General features: G+C 44.9%; 1 protein-coding gene across 2 annotated transcripts in view; it reads left to right on the top strand.

Annotated features, from left to right (window-relative positions):
• Positions 1 to 12,548: 12,548 nt before the first annotated feature.
• The window catches only part of pgghg (protein-glucosylgalactosylhydroxylysine glucosidase), a 45,785-nt gene continuing 41,724 nt past the window's right edge, over positions 12,549 to 16,609 (top strand). The window contains exon 1 of one of the 2 annotated variants that reach the window (XM_041198345.1): positions 12,549 to 13,167. In XM_041198345.1, the coding sequence (XP_041054279.1) occupies positions 12,711 to 13,167 (457 nt within the window). In that variant the 5' untranslated portion in view covers positions 12,549 to 12,710. Of the gene's footprint in view, positions 13,168 to 15,131; positions 15,430 to 16,609 lie in introns of those variants that run through there. The other variant, XM_041198346.1, reaches the window with a different exon arrangement.

Genomic DNA, 16,609 nt, shown 5'->3' with positions numbered 1-16,609 from the left:
GTTCTTTCAGATGTTTTATGAATAAAGGATATTTTTCCAAAATAAAATAAAATCTAGACAAGCCATCCAATCCAATCCAGTCTGTGGCTCCAGAGCAGAATGGCTGTGTTCTGAGAGAAATCAAAATGTGACATCACAGGAAAACAGAGAAGTGATTGGTTGGTGAACCAAGACTCCTTAGCACCTTCCAAACCCACGACCACTACCACCTAGAATCATAAGGCAGATGGATGGGAACACCACCACCTGGAAGTTCCCCTCCAAGCCACTCACCATCCTGACTTGGAAATATATCACTGGTTCTTCACTGTCGCTGGGTCAAAATCCTGAAATTCCTTCCCTAACAACACTGCGGGTGTACCTACACCACATGGGCTGCAGCGGTTCAAGAAGGCAGTTCACCACCACCTTCTCAAGGGCAATTAGGGATGGGCAATAAATGCTGGCCAGTGAAGCCCACATCCCTTGAATGAATAAAAAATAAATTGCTCATTTATCTTCAAAACTTGTGTAATTTATTTGCAATTGTAAGGTTTTATTAGTTCTAAGGTCTACTAACAGTAGTAAAGGTTATTGGGAGTAGCAGTGTATATTAATTATAAATTAATTAAGAAAAATAAATAAATTAACATAATAAAGATGACAGGGTGGGTGATGTGCTGCGACTCCAGAATGTGGGTCCTCCTGATGCTGGTGTGATCCAGGGCAAACAGCCATTATAGAGACATGACTGCAGGATGACAAAGACTGGGACCTCAATATTCAAGGGATTATGACATTTGGGAAGGACAGGAGCTAGGAAAAGGTGGAGGGGTAGCTCTGTTAATTAAAGGTGACATTGATGCTGTAGAGAGAGATGACCTTAGTTCTGGAGGTCAAGATGTAGATTCAGTTTGGGTAGAGATGAGAAATAGTAAAGGTAAGAAGTCACTTGTGGAAATGGTTTATAGGCCCCCTAACAGTAACTACACTGTAGAACAGGGTATAAAGGAAGAAATAATGGGCGCTTGTGAGAAAGCTATGGTGATAATCATGTGCAATTTTCATCTACATATATATTGAATGAATCAGATTGGCAAAGGTAGCCTGGATGATGAGTTCATCGAATGTTTTCAGGACAGTTCCTTAGAGCAACACATTCTAGGACCAACCAGACAGCAGGTTATACTAGATCTGGTAATGTGCAATGAGACAGGATTATTTAATGACCTCATAGTGAAGGCACCCCTAGGTTGTAGTGATCATAATATGATTGAATTTCACATTCAGCTTGAGGGAAAGAGGAGTGCATCGAAAACTGTTGTTTTAAACTTAAATAAGAGCAATTATGAGGGCAAAAAGACAGAGCTGGCTAAAGTGAACTTGGAAATTAGGTTAAGGGATAGGTCAGTAGAGATGCAGTGGCAGACATTTAAGGAGATATTTCAAAATATTTAGAAAAGCTACATTCCAGTCAGGAAGAAAGACTCTAAGGGAAGGAAGCACCACTGATGGCTAACTAAGAAAGTTAAAGATAGTATCAAATTGAAAGAAAAAGCACATAATTCTGCAAAGATAGGTGGCAGGTTAGAAGATTGGAAAGAATATAAAGATAGCAAAGAATCACCAAAACAAACTAAGGAGGGAGAAATTAGAGTACAAGGGAAAGCTAGCTAGAAATATGAAAGCAGATAGTAAGAATTTCTACAGGTATTTAAAAAGAAAAGGAGTAAGTAAATTGAGCATTGGTCCTCTAGAAAGTGAGAATGGGGAATGCATAGTGGTATTGTTGCTGGAGAAGTAATCCAGAAACCCAGCGTAATGCTCTGGGGACCCAGGTTCAAATCCCGCCATGGAATTTGAATTCAATAAAAATCTGGAAATAGAAGTCAAATGATGACCATGAAACCATTGTCGATTGTTGTAAAAACCCATCTGGTTCACTAATGTCCTTTAGGGAAGGAAATCTATCATCCTTACCTGGTCTAGCCTACATGTGTCTCCAGACCCACAGCAATGTGGTTGACTCTTAAATGCCGTCCTAAATGGCCTAGCAAGTCACTCAGTTGTAACAAACTGCTACAAAGTCACAAAAAAGAAATGAAAATGTACGGATCACCCAGCATTGACCTAGGCACCGGAAACAACAACGGCAATCTCAGCCATCTCGACCCTGCAAAGTCCTCCTTACTAACATCAGGGGAATAGTGCCAAAATTGGGAGAGCTGTCTCATAGACTAATCAGGCAATATAGTCATCCTCACAGAATCATATCTTACAGATAATGTCCCAGGCACCATTATCACCATCCCTGGGAATATCCTGTCCCACCGGCAGGATAGACCCAGCAGAGGTGGGAGCACAGAGGTATAGAGTCAGGAGGGAGTTGCCCTGGGAGTCCTTAACATCAACTCCGGACCCCATGAAGTCTCATGTAATCAGGTCAAACATGGGCGAGGAAACCTCCTGCTAGTTACAACGTACCGCCGTCCCTCAGCTGATGAATCAGTGCTCCTCCATGTTGAACACCACTTGGAGGAAGCACTGAGGGTGCCAAGAGCGCAGAATATACTCTGGGTGGGGGACTTCAATGTCCATCACCAAGACTGGCTCGGTAGCACCACTACTGACTGAGCTGGCTGAGTCCTAAAGGACATAGTGTTAGACTGGGCTTGCGGCAGGTGGTAAGGGAACCAACAGGAGGGAAAAGCATACTTGACCTCATCCTCACCAATCTGCCTGCCGCAGATACATCTGAGCATGTCAGTATTGGTAGGAGTGACCACCGTACAGTCCTTGTGGAGGTGAAGTCCCACCTTCACATTGAGGTTACGCTCCATCATGTTGTGAGGCACTAGCACTGTGCTAAATGGGATAGATTTTGATCAGAGATAAAAACAAAAAACTGCGGATGCTGGAAATCCAAAACAAAAACAGAAAGAGAAATACCTGGAAAAACTCAGCAGGTCTGGCAGCATTGGTGGAGGAGAGCATAGTTGACGTTTCGAGTCCTCATGACCCTTCAACAGAACTAAGTAAAAATAGGAAAGGGGTGAAATATAAGCTGATTTAAGGTCGGGGGGGGGGGGGCGGTTTGGTTGGGACAAGCAGCCAGTAATAGGTGGAGATAACCAAAAGATGTCACAGACAAAAGATCAAAGAGGTGTTGAAGGTGGTGATATTATCTAAAGGAATGTACTAATTAAGAGTAGAGAGCAGGACAGCCAAGGTACAGATAGCTCTAGTAGGAGTGGGGGAACACTAAAAGGTAGAGATAAACAATGGGTGGAAATACATTTAAAAATAATGGAAATAGGTGGGAAAAGAAAAATCTATATAAGTTATTGGAAAAAACAAAGAGGGGGAAGAAATGGAAAGCAGGTGGTGATGGAGGAGAGAGTTCAAGATCTAAAATTATTGAACTCAATATTCAGTCCAGAAGGCTGTAAAGTGCCTAGTCGGAAAATGAAGTGTTGTTCCTCCAGATTGCGTTGAGCTTCACTGGAACAATGCAGCAAGCCAAGGACAGACATGTGGGAAAGAGAGCAGGGTGGAGTATTGAAATGGCAAGCAACAGGGGGGTCTGGGTAATGCTTGCGGACAGACCGAAGGTGTTCTGCAAAGTGGTCACCCAGTCTACGTTTGGTCTCTCCAATGTAGAGGAAACCGCATGGGGAGCAACAAATGCAGTAGACTAAGTTGAGGGAAGTGCAAGTGAAAAGCTGCTTCACTTGAAAGGAATGTTTGGGCCCTTGGACAGTGAGGAAGTGAAGGGGCAGGTGTTGCATCTTCTGCGGTCGCATGGGAAGGTGCCATGGGAGGGGGTTGATGAGTAGGGGGTGATGGAGGAGTGGACCAGGGTGTCCTGGAGGGAATGATCCCTACGGAATGCCGCCGGGGGAGGTGAAGGGAAGATGTGTTTGGTGGTGGCATCATGCTGGAGTTGGCGGAAATGGCGGAGGATGATCCTTTGAATGTGGAGGCTGGTGGGGTGATAAATGAGGGCAAGGGGGACCCTCTCATATTTCTGGGAGGGAGGAGAAGGCATGAGGACGGATGCGCGAGAGATGGGCCGGACACGGTTGAGGGCCCTGTTAACCACCATGGGTGGAAAACCAAGCCCAACCTCGGACGGCCCGCTTCTACCTCCTACCCAAAATCCACAAACAGGACTGTCCCAGCAGACCAATCGTGTCAGCCTGTTCCTGCCCCACAGAACTCACTTCTCGCTATCTTGACTCGCTTCTCTCTTCCCTTGTCTAGTCCCTTTCCATCTACATCCGTGATTCCTCTGACACCTTACGTCACATCAACAATTTCCAGTTCCCTGGCCTCAACCGCCTCCTCCTCACCATGGACGTCCAATCCGTCTACACCTCCATCCCCCACCAGGATGATCTGGTGGCTCTCCGCTTCTTCCTCGAACAGAGGCCCGAACAATCCCCATCCACCACAACTCTCCTCTGTCTGGCTGAACTTGTTCTCAACTGAACAATTTCTCCTTTAACTCCTCTCACTTCCTCCAAATAAAAAGTGTGGCCGTGGGTACCCACATGGGCCCCAGCTATGCCTGTCTCTTTATGGGGTATGTGGAACATTCCTTGTTTCAGTGCTACTCTGGCCCCCTTCCACAACTCTTTCTCCAGTACATCGATGATTACTTTGGTGCTACTTCATGCTCTCGTCGGGACCTGGAAAAATTTATTAACTTTGCTTCCAATCTCTACCCTTCCATCATTTTCATATGGTCCATCTCTGACACTTCCCTTCCCTTCCTTGACCTCTCTGTCTCCATTTCTGGTGATAGACTGTCCACCAATATCCATTACAAGCCTACCGACTCCCACAGCTACCTCGACTACAGCTCCTCACACCCCGCTTCCTGTAAGGACTCCATCCCATTCTCTCAGTTCCTTCGCCTCCGTCGCATCTGTTCTGATGATGCCACTTTCAAAAGCAGTTCCTCTGACATGTCCTCCTTCTTCCTTAACCGAGGTTTTCCACCCACGGTGGTTGACAGGGCCCACAACCGTGTCCGGCCCATCTCCCGCGCATCTACCCTCACGCCTTCTCCTCCCTCCTAGAAACATGATAGGGTCCCCATTGTCCTCATTTATCACCCCACCAGCCTCCGCATTCAAAGGATCATCCCCTGCCATTTCCGCCAACTCCAGCATGATGCCCCACCAAACACATCTTCCCTTCACCCCCCCTGGTGGCATTCCATAGGGATCATTCCCTCCAGGACACCCTGGTCCACTCCTCCATCACCCCCTACTCCTCAAACCCCTCCCACGACACCTTCCCATGCGACCGCAGAAGATGCAACACCTGCCCCTTCACTTCCTCTCTCCTCACTGTCCAAGGGCCCAAACACTCCTTTCAAGTGAAGTCTACTTCTCAACTTAGTCTACTGCATTCATTGCTCCCAATGCGGTTTCCTCTACATTGGAGAGACCAAATGTAGACTGGGTGACTGCTTTGCAGAACACCTGCGGTCTGCTGCACCCCTAGCCAACCTGTTCCAGTACAGCTACAACACTGGCATCTACCTGGAAAATTGCCCAGGTATGTCTTGTCCACAAATGGAAGAACAAATCCTACCCAGCCAATTACTGCCCAGTCTACTCTCGATCATCAGTAAAGCAGTGGAAGGGATCATCAACAGTGCTATCAAGCAGTGCTTGCATAGCAATAACCTGTTCACTGATGCCCAGTTTGGGTTTCGCCAGGGCCACTCAGTTCCTGACCTCATTAGAGCCTTGGTTCAAACATGGACAAAAAAGCTGAACTCCTGAGGTGAGGTGAGAGTGACTGCCCTTGACGGCAAAGCAGCATTTGACTGAGTGTGGCATCAAGGCGCCCTTGCAAAACTGGAGTCAATGGGAATCAGAGGGAAAACTCTTCGCTGGTTGGAGTCATACCTAGCACAAAAGAAGATTGTTGTGGTTGTTGGAGGCTAGTCATCTCAACTCCAGGACATCACTGCAGGATTCATCAGGGTAGTGCCCTAGGCCCAGCCATCTTCAGCTGCTTTAGCAATGACCTTTCTTCCATTATAAGGTCAGAAGTGGGGATGTTTGCTGATGATTGCACAATGTTCAACACCATTCGCGACTCCTCAGATAGTGAAGCAGTCCATGTCCAAATGCAGCAAGACCTGGACAATATCCAGGCTTGGGCTGACAAGTGGCAAGTAACATTCACGCCACACAAGTGTCAGGCAATGACCATTTCCAACGAGAGAGAATCCAGCCATCACCTCTTGATGTTCAGTGGCATTACCATCACTGAATCCCCCACTATCAACATCCTGGGGGTTACCATTGACCAGAAACCGAACTGGACGAGCCATATAAATACTATGGCTACAAGAGCAGCTCAGAGGCTAGGAATAGTGCAATGAGTAACTAACCTCCTGACTCCCCAAAGCCTGTCCACCATCTACAAGGCACCAGTCAGGAGTGTGATGGAATACTCCCCACTTGCCTGGATGAATGCAGCTCCCAAAACACTCAAGAAGCTTGACACCATCCAGGACAAAGCAGCCCGCTTGATTGGCAGCACATCCACAAACATTCACTCCCTCCACCACAGACACGCAGTAGCAGCAGTACATACCATCTACAAGATGCACTGCAGGAATTCACCAAGGCTCCTTCAAAAGCACCTTCCAAACCCAAGACCACTACTATCTAGAGGGACAAGGGCAGCAGATAGATGGGAGTACCACCACTTGGAAAATCCCCTCCAAGCCGCTCACCACCATGACTTGCAAATATATTGCCGTTCCTTCACTGTTGCTGGGTCAAAATCCTGGAACTACTTTCCTAATAGCACTGTGGGTGTATCTGCACTCCATGGACTGCAGCGGTCCAAGAAGGCAGCTCACCACCACCTTCTCAAGGGCAACTAGGGATCAGCAATAAATGCTGGCCCAGCCAGCGAAGCTCACATCCCGTGAATGAATTTTTAAAAAAAGGAAATGGCAGATGAATTGAATGGATATTTTGCATCCGAATTCACTGTAGAGGATACATATAAGATCCCAAGAGTAATTGTGAATCAGTAGGTTAAATGGAGGGAGGAACTTAAAACAATTACAATCACCAGGGAGAAGGTACTACAAAAATTATTAGACCTAAAATCTGGCAGATCTCCAGGTCCTAGTGGACTTTATCCTGGAGTCTTAAAAGAAGTGGCTGCTGAGATAATAGATGCATTGGTTTTAATTTTCCAAAATTCCCTACATTCTGGAAAGGTGTCATCATATTGGACAATAGGGAATGTGACTCCTCTATTCAACAAAGGTTGGAGACAGGAAGCAGGAAACTGCAAGCCAGTTGGCTTAACATCTGTTATAGGAAAATTGCTGGGATCTATTATTAAGGAACTTATAGCTGGGCACTTAGAAAATCTCAATATAATCAGGCAGAGTCAACATGGTTTTGTGAAAGGGAAATCATGTTTGACTAATTTATTCAAATTCTTTGAGGAAGTAACAAGCACTGTGGGCAAAGGGGAACCTGTGGACATGCTGTACTTAGATTTCCAAAAGGCATTTGACAAGGTGCCACACCAAAGATTACTATGCAAAATAAGAGCCCATGGTGTAGGGAGTGACATATTAGCATAGATAATGGCTTAGTTAGCTAACAGGAAACAGGGAGTAGGCATAAATGGGTCATTTTCAATTTGGCAAGATGTGACGAGTGGAGTGCCACAGGGATCAATGCTGGGGCCTCAGCTATTTACAATTTATATGAATGTCTTTGAAGAAGGATTCGAATGTATGGTTGCTAAATTTGCTGATGACACAAAGATAGTTAGGAAAGTAAGTTGTGAGGAGGACATAAGGAGTCTGCAAAGGGACATGGATTGGTTAAGTGAGCGGGCAAAAATTTGGCAGGTGGAGTATTATGTTGGAAAATGTGAATTTGTCCACTTTGGCAAAGAGAATGGAGAAAGATTGCAGAACTCTGAGCTACAGAGGGATCTTGTTGTCCTGGTTCATGCATAACAAAACCTTAGAGTACAGGTACAGCAACTGATTGGGAAGGCAAATTAAATGTTGTTTATTGCAAGGGGAATGGAATCTAAAAGTAGGGATGTTTTGCTATAGTTGGACAGGGCATTGGTGAGATCACATCCGGAGTATCATGTACAGTTTTGGTCTCCTTATTTCAGAAAGGATATAAATGTGTTAGAAGCATTTCAGAGAAGGTTCACTTGACTGATACCTGGATGGGGGTCTGCTATCTTATGAGGAGGTTGGATAGGCTGGGTCTGTATCCATTGGAGCTTAGATGATTGAGAGGGGATTTTATTGAAACACAAAATCCTGAGGGGATGACAGGATGAAAGCTAAAAGGATGTTTCCCCTTGTGGGAGAGACTAGAACTAGGGGATTCAGTTTAAAAATAAAGGGTCTCCTATTTAAGATGGAGATGAGAAGAATTTCCTTCTTTCAGAGGGTCATGAATCTTTGGAACTCTCTTTCATAGAGAGCGGTGGAGGCAGGGTCATTGAATAATGTTAAGGCAGAGTTAGATAGATTCTTGACTAACAAGGGAGTCAAAGGTTATTGGGGGTAGGCAGAATATGGAGTTGGGGCCACAGTCAGATCAGCCTTAATCTTATTGAATGGTGGTGAAGGCTCGAGGGGCCAAATGGCCTACTCCTGCTCCTTACTCATATATTTGTATGTATGTTTTTCTGAGAGTTGGGCTTTCAAGGATAGCTGATCAGCATCGCTACCTGGATCCAAGGCCCATGTGATTCACGTTGCCATGGAAATAGACTTTGAGAGGGGAAGAATTTGTAAGATATCCCTAAAAACTTATTGACACAGATAGACTGTCAGGGTCTTGAGAGGGAGCAGCTGGAGGCCAAAAGTCTCTGTGCGTCACTGTGCCAGAATGTGGGTGGAAGCTCAGACTCGGATTAAAAAGACCAAATTTGTGAGGAGTTAAAATTAAACTGGAAGATTCGCCTAGCTTGCACTAGAGGGAGGATCTCCAGTAATAATATGACAGAAGTGCAGTTTTGGAGTTTGAAGTTACCAGGCTGAAAAAGGAAAAGAACAGAAATTAACCCCTCAGGAGCTAAAAATCACATTGGACTGATTTTGGGAAAATTGAATACCTGCTTAAAGGACAGTGTAACGTATACCCATGAAGTGTGTTTTTTTGGTTGTGCTAAAAATAAGATGGGGAGTATTCTGTCCTTTCATTTAAAGTATAGGTGCCTACAAAGATGGTGTTTAGTTAATCATGCTTTTAGTCTTTTGTTACAGTATACATCTCAAAATGTGAAATCTTGTTCTGTCATCCTTTTGGCTATTAACTGGAAGCTCAAATTTCTCTTTAAAAGTTATCGGTCTCTATGGCGATTGTAACAGAGTCATTGGAGAACTGGAAACTAATACAGAGGACATGGTGATAGCCAAGCAGGTGTGAAGTAAGTAAGGATTTTATTAGAAGAGCTAGGAATAAGTTGAAATAAATGGAGGGCATAGGCCAGGAGAGCCTTGGAAAAGAAGAAAACAAAAACAGAATTACCTGGAAAAACTCAGTAGGTCTGGCAGCATCGGCGGAGAAGAAAAGAGTTGACGTTTTGAGTCCTCATGACCCTTCAGCAGAACTGGGTGAATCCAAGGAGAGGGGTGAAATAAGAAAAGTAGTCTTGTCCTTACTTTTCACCCCACCAGCCTCCACATTCAAAGAATCATCCTCTGCCATTTCCGCCAACTCCAGCATGATGCCATCACCAAACACATCTTCCCTTCACCCCCCCCCCCCACCCTCTGTCGTCATTCAGTAGGGACTGTTCCCGCTGGGACACCCTGGTCCACTCCTCCATCACCCCAACACCTCAACCCCCTCATACGGCACCTTCCATGCAATCGCAGAAGATGCAACACCTTTACTTCCCCCCACCCTACCATCCTAGGGCCCAAACACTCCTTTCAAGTGAAGCAGCACTTCACTTGCACTTTCCTCAATTTGGTCTATGGCATTTGCTGCTCCCAATGCGGTTTCCTCTACATTGGAGAGACCAAACGCGGACTGGGTGACCGCTTTGCGGAACACCTTTGGTCTGTCCACAAGCATGACCCAGACCTTCCTGTCGCTTGCCATTTTAACACACCGCCTTGCTCTCATGCCCACATGTCCATCCTTGGCCTGCTGTAATATTCCAGTGAAGCTCAACGTAAACTGGAGGAACAGCACCTCATCTTCTGAGTAGGCACTTTACAGCCTTCTGAACTTAACATTGAGTTCAACAACTTCAAACCATGAGCTCTCTCCTCCATCCTCAGCCCTTTTGGATCCCTTTTTTTCAAATATTTATTTTAAAATTTTTATATATATAATTTTCTCCCCCTATTTTTATTATTATTTTTCAAATTTATTTTCATTCATTGTTTTATCCCCACCTTTTAGCCTATTTAGATCTTTTTTCCCACACTGTACCCTCCCCCCACCCCACCCCAGCCCCACTTAGGCCATCTGTACTTGTTCATTCTGCTTTCTACTTTTACTGTCACCATTAGCACCTCCTTTAGCCAGTATTGGTACCATCAACACTCCTTCGATCTTTTGTTTATGACATCTTTTGCAATCTCTCCTTTGCCTCCATCCATCACTGGCCTTCTATCCAGCTTCACTTGTCCCACCCTCCTTTAACATTATATATTTCACCACACTTTTACTTCCCTCTAGTTCTGAAGGAGTGTCATATGGACTATCTTTTCTTTCCACAGGTGCTGTCAGACCTGCTGTGTTTTTCCAGCAATTTTCATTTTTGTCTTGGAAAAGTAGCGTCTGGAGATGACAAATACATGAGGTTTTCAACAGCAAATGGGCTGAGGTGAGCAGTGGTACAGAAGTGACAGGAGATGGGATTTGTGATAGAGGGGATATGAAGTCAGGAGTTATGTTTGGGATTGAATAGAATACCAAGCTTGCAAACTGGTCCAAACTGAGATAATAGTTGGGGAGGGAGGTGAAATCATTCACAATGGTACAGAGGGTCCAAAATGGTGATTTCAATCTTCCCAAGGTTGAGCTGGAGGAAATTGCAGCTCATCCAAACCAGGATATCAGAAAAGCAGTTTGACAATACAGAAACACTAGAGAGTTGAGTGAGATAGTGGAGAGGTAGAGCTGGGTATCATCAGTTTACATATGGAAACTAACCCTATGACGGTGGATAATGTTACCAATAATCAGGTGAAAAACAGTAGATGAAAAATATTCTCAAGGGTCCTTAGAGGGATTGGTGCAGTGGCAGGAAGAAATGTCATTGCTAGAACTGCTCTGGCTATGAACAGATAGGTAGGAGTGGCACCAAGTCAGGGCAGTGCTGCTTGAGCTGAACATTAGAAGAAAGGGTTTGGAGGAAGATGGTTTGCTTGCAGAGATGCTGAGAAGGGTCAGGAGTGATAATGTGCCATGGTCATTATCACATGCTGTTACTTGTGACTTTAGTTAGTATTGTTTCAATGCAGTGATGGATGGAAACCTGATTTGAGAGACTCAAATATGCAGTTATGGGAATGATAGGCACAGATTTGGGAGCGGTTCAAGAATTTTGGGGAGGATAAGGAGGTGGAAATGGACTGGTAGATTGCAATGGCTGAAATCAAGGGTGGTGTTTTGAGGTGGATGGTCAAAATGTGGTTTTGTTAGGGAAAAAAGGCAGGGGGCAGACCTAGAGGGGTGAGTTTAGACTAATAGGTAAGGACAAGGGTGAAGCAGCAGGGAAACTGATTGGATGGTCTCAATCATAGTTATAAAATCCATGAATTCCTCGCACTTGTTGGAGATAATGGTAGAGGAGCTTAAGCAGACAGTTGGTATTGTCTTTCCCATCCAAAATGATCCTGGAGTAATGAACAATTTTGGAAAGAAAAGTAAGACCCAATAGTGTTTGATGTGATCCAACCTGATCTGGTGATGGGATGATTAAACTAGTTGTGTGCCAGAATTGCTCCAGCCTGCCCTTGTTCTTGAGGGAGTGAAAATGGGGACTGTACCGGGAGAATGACCAGGATAAGAACAAAGACATTGAAGGCACATGTGACGAAGTGATAAAGCACATCAACAGTGATCTAGGCATGATGGTGAGCCAAAGACTAAGCAGCTGGGAGTTATACAATAATGCAAAACTTCTTACAGAAAGCAAGATCCCGATGCATGAAAAAAAGGCTCCCATAGACAAGAAAAGTGAAGTACTTTCTCTATCTTCCAACCCACCTATTCACTTATCTGGACCTCAATTTTTTTTCTCTTTTTCTCCTCTTTCATCTTTTAGTCCTCCTTTGCTCTACCTCTGCCCACTCCTGTTTCTGTCTTTCGAAAGACCCATTGTCTTCAACAATATATTCTCTGTTTCAAAAGAATGGTTGGAGCCATTAAGGCAACGTGGGGAGCAGGAAAGAATGTTTCAGCGGTTTAAAAGCGCAGTGTGCTGTACAGCCCTCTGGGACCTGGACTTCACAAATGCAACTTTACTCATGGTTGCAAAGGGAAGCAACAGGAGCGTTGAAGCCAGAGTAAAGAAGTTTACAGGCCACATGTGGCCCACCCTACATATCTGCTCGATCAGGAGGCAGTCATGTAGGGTGGGCCAGACCTGGTGAAGGAGGATGGCGAGTGCCAACTGAGGGAGAGAGAGAGATCCAGTCTGGCATTGATCCCCCACTCTCTGGATCCTGCATTAACTTCATGTCATTCCAGCTAACCTGTCCTTATGAAATTATTCAAATATCCCCTATATGGGTCGGCTTTGTTTCAAAAAGAAACACAAGTTTGTTGGACTTTGTGTTTTGTACCCATTATGACACAGTTTACAACAGTTTTCTGAAGCAATCCGTAGTGTTTGCTCTGGGGTTCGTGACTCCACCCTTCTTGGCCTCCAGCCTGATCCGGCGAGTTTACACGTTGAAAAGTAACTTTATTCTGAGCCTGATTTTTCCTTTCGTAGACAGGAGTGTAACCTATTCCGAGAGGAAGGACGGCAGTATCCATGCCGAGCACCCCCTGACCCGACCCCGGGCTGCTGGCGCCGGCTCCTCCCCGCCCCCCGAGACCCCCATCGCACCCCATCCCCTCCCCGGATCCACACCGAGACCCCACCCCCACTCAGCAGGCAGGAGAAAGTTTGGAGTTGTTGTGCGACTCGGTGAGTAACCAGCACTTCAGGTTTATTTAGAATTTACAGATGGCTCGAATCAAACTTGACCGGAGCAAGGTGCTGGGAACCGAAAGTAACCGTTGGGTTGACCTTATTTAGTAAAAGCTCAGTTTCTTCCATTTCTAAATGTTTGATTTTCGGAAGCGTTCGTAACCCGAGAGAGTCTGAAGGCTTATTGACTTTTTACTGGTCGCCTCTGGCGTCTTCTCATCAATGGAGACCGGGTTCACGGGAGGAGTGGGGGAAGGGTCTGGTTGAGGGTTTTATTCAGTTGTTATAACAAATTAAAGGCCTGCACATACATATGAACCTCAGGGTACGCTGGCATTTTCAAAGCGATTTTGAAAACCTGTAATAGAGTGGTTTGTAACAAGGAGTTGGATAATTTTATGTTGAGGTAGAGTGTGGTAACTCTCAGTAATATTGTTTACCCGTCACCTTCTGAAGTTTAGAGACCAAATGTCAAACGGTGATACGTGGAGAATTGCAAACATTACGCCCTTATTCAAAAAATGTTGTAAAGATCTGCCCAGCAATTACAGACCAGTCCAAGCCTGAATGTTACCTGGGTCTTGCTGCCTGCAGGCATGGACTACTTCAGTATCTGAGGAGTTGTGAATCATACTGAGCATTGTGAAAATATCAGGGAACATCCTCACTTCTGATCTCCTGATAGAGGAAAGGTCACGATAAAGCAGCTGAAGATAGTTGGGCCTAGGACATTCATGCAGCTTTGATAATGAGGGCAGTCATCCATGTCTCACTTCTGGAATTCAGCTGTTTTGTCCATGTTTGGACCTAGGCTGTAATGAGGTATGGAACTGAGTGGCACTGGTGGAACCCAAACTGGGCATCAGTGAGCAGATATTACTGAGTAAGTGCAACTTAATGCTGTTCACAATATGTTACATCGCTTTGCTGATGATGTAGAGTAGACTGATGGGGCAGTAATTGGCCCGATTGGATTTGCCCTGCTTTTTTGGTCAGGACATACTTGGGCAATTTTCAACATTGTTGAGGAGATGCCAGTGTGGTAGAAGTATGGGAACAATTAGTTTTGGGGCCTGGCTAATTCTGGAGCACAAATTGTCCACATTACAGCCAGTAAGTTATCAGGGCTTATAGCCTTTGCTACATCCAGTATGTTCAGATGTTTCTTGATATCACTTGGAGTGAATCGAATTGGCTGAAGAATGACACCTACTGTGGACTTCAGGAGGAGGCCAAGCTAGTTCATCCATTCAGCACTTATTGGTTACTAATGCTTCAGTCATGTACTGGATTTCCCTCTTTGAGGATAGGGATGTTTTTGGAATCTCATGTTCCGGTTAGTTTTTTAATTGTCCTCCACCATTACTTGATACAGCAGGACCGCAGACATTTGATCTGATCAGTCTTTTGTGGGATTGCTTAACTCTGTTTATAGCATGCATGTATCCCCAGGTTGGCATCTCATATTTAGGTATGCATGGTGCTACTCCTGGCATGCACACCTAGGCTCCTCATTGTACCAGGGTTGGTCACCTGGTTTGATGGTAATAGTAGAGTGAGGGTTATGCCAGGCCATGAGGTTACAGATTATGGTTGTATACAATTCTGCTGCTGATGGCCCACAACACCTCATGGATGCCCAATTTTGAGCTGCTAGACCTTTTCTGAATCTATCCCATTTAGCACAATGGTAGTGTCACACAATGCAAGGCAGAGTGCCCTCGATGTAGACTGTGTGGTGGTCATTCCTATCAATACTGTCATGGACAGATACATCTTCAACAGGTAGATTGGGGAGGATGAGGTCAAGTAGATTTGCCCCTTTTGTTGGTTCCCATACCATGTGTTGCAGGCCCAGTCTGGCAGATATGTTCTTCAGAACTTAGCCAGCTTGGTCAGTAGTGATCTACTGAGCCACTCTTGATGATGACCATTGAGTCCCCCACCCAAAGTATATTCTGCGCCCTTGCCACCCTCAGCGTCTCTTCTGAGTACTGCTCAACGTGGAGGAGTATTGATTCATCAGCTGTGGGGCTGCAGTTGGTGGTAATCAGCTGGAGGTTTCCTTGACTATGTTTAATCAGATGCCACAAGAATTCATGCGGTGCAAAGTCAATGTTGAGGACTCCCAGGACCACTTCCTCCCAACAGTAAAGTACCGTGCTGTCATTTCTGGTGTGTCTGTCCTGCCAGTGGGACAGGACGTATCCAGGTATGATGATGGAGGAGTCTGAGACATAGGCTGTCAGGAGTGATTTGGTGAGTATGACTATGTCATGCTGTTGCTTCACTAGTCTGTGGGGCAGCTCTCCAATATTGGCATAAGTCCCTAGATGTTAGTAAGGATGATTTTGCAGGGTTGACTGGGTAGAGTGTACCTTTGTCACTTTCAGTGTCTAGGTTAGTGGTCCATCTGGTTTTATTCTTATTCGACTTTTCTGTATCAGTTTGATAAAGCTGGGTGGCCTGCCAGGCAATTTCAGAGAGCAGCTGAGAGTCAACCACATTGTGTGGTCCTGGTAGGGCTGGCTGATTTCCTTCCCTAAAGGACGTAGTGAACAAGATGGGTTTCTATGACAATCCGGTATCCTTACTAATATTTTATCATTATTTATATTTCTGAATATTACTTTTTATTCCTGATTTATTAATTAATTGAATTTAAAATACCCCATCTGCTGCTGTGGGATTTGAACTCCTGCCTCTGGAGTGTTAGTCTGGGCCTCTGGAGTACTAGACTGGATTTTTCAAAAGGTGTGTTCATCATCTCTTCTGACCCCGTCAAGATATAGGTTGCAAACTTTATTTTGGTTAATAAAACCTCACCTATAAGTTATGTTAGGGGCAATTGATCCATATTTTCTGTTACTGAGAGACTTGGTAAAGTGCTGTGCCTTCTATTATTTATGATATGACATTAATATCTACTTTTAATAAACCAGTTTGGAGTTCATAGCTTAAGTCACATAGTCTGGTAGAGTGTTTGTTCTTACAATGTCTGAAGGCTAGATAAATATGAAAGAGGCAACACTGTTGCCAGAAGTTACATATCAAAAGCCATCTTCCTGATCATAAGGAGTGTGGACTGAATAGGAAAGAAGTATCAGGCAAAGTTTAAAAATTGTTGCTGAGCTTGACCCCTCCGGCTGCAGCTGTGATTAAATACCTCGCTTGAGTGATTACACTTCATGTTTGGCCTGTGCTTTAATCATTAGCAGCCTATTAAACCATGGATTTCATAATTGAGCCTGAATCTGACCTGACCTGGCACCCACATATTCGCACTTCCCGCAAGGCTTATTGGACAGTGATCAGATGGTTTGAATACTGGCCAATTCTCCCCTCTGAAACCCAAGTTGCCAAGCCTAGTTGCAGCACCCTCACTATCATTGTGGCACAGATTAGCTAACTCTTCACAGGTAGGAGTCAGAACTTTTAC

The sequence above is a fragment of the Carcharodon carcharias genome, chromosome 10 (genome assembly GCF_017639515.1).
Source record: "Carcharodon carcharias isolate sCarCar2 chromosome 10, sCarCar2.pri, whole genome shotgun sequence".
In the NCBI taxonomy this organism is placed as follows: domain Eukaryota; kingdom Metazoa; phylum Chordata; class Chondrichthyes; order Lamniformes; family Lamnidae; genus Carcharodon; species Carcharodon carcharias.
This window is presented reverse-complemented; position numbering and strand designations above follow the sequence as displayed.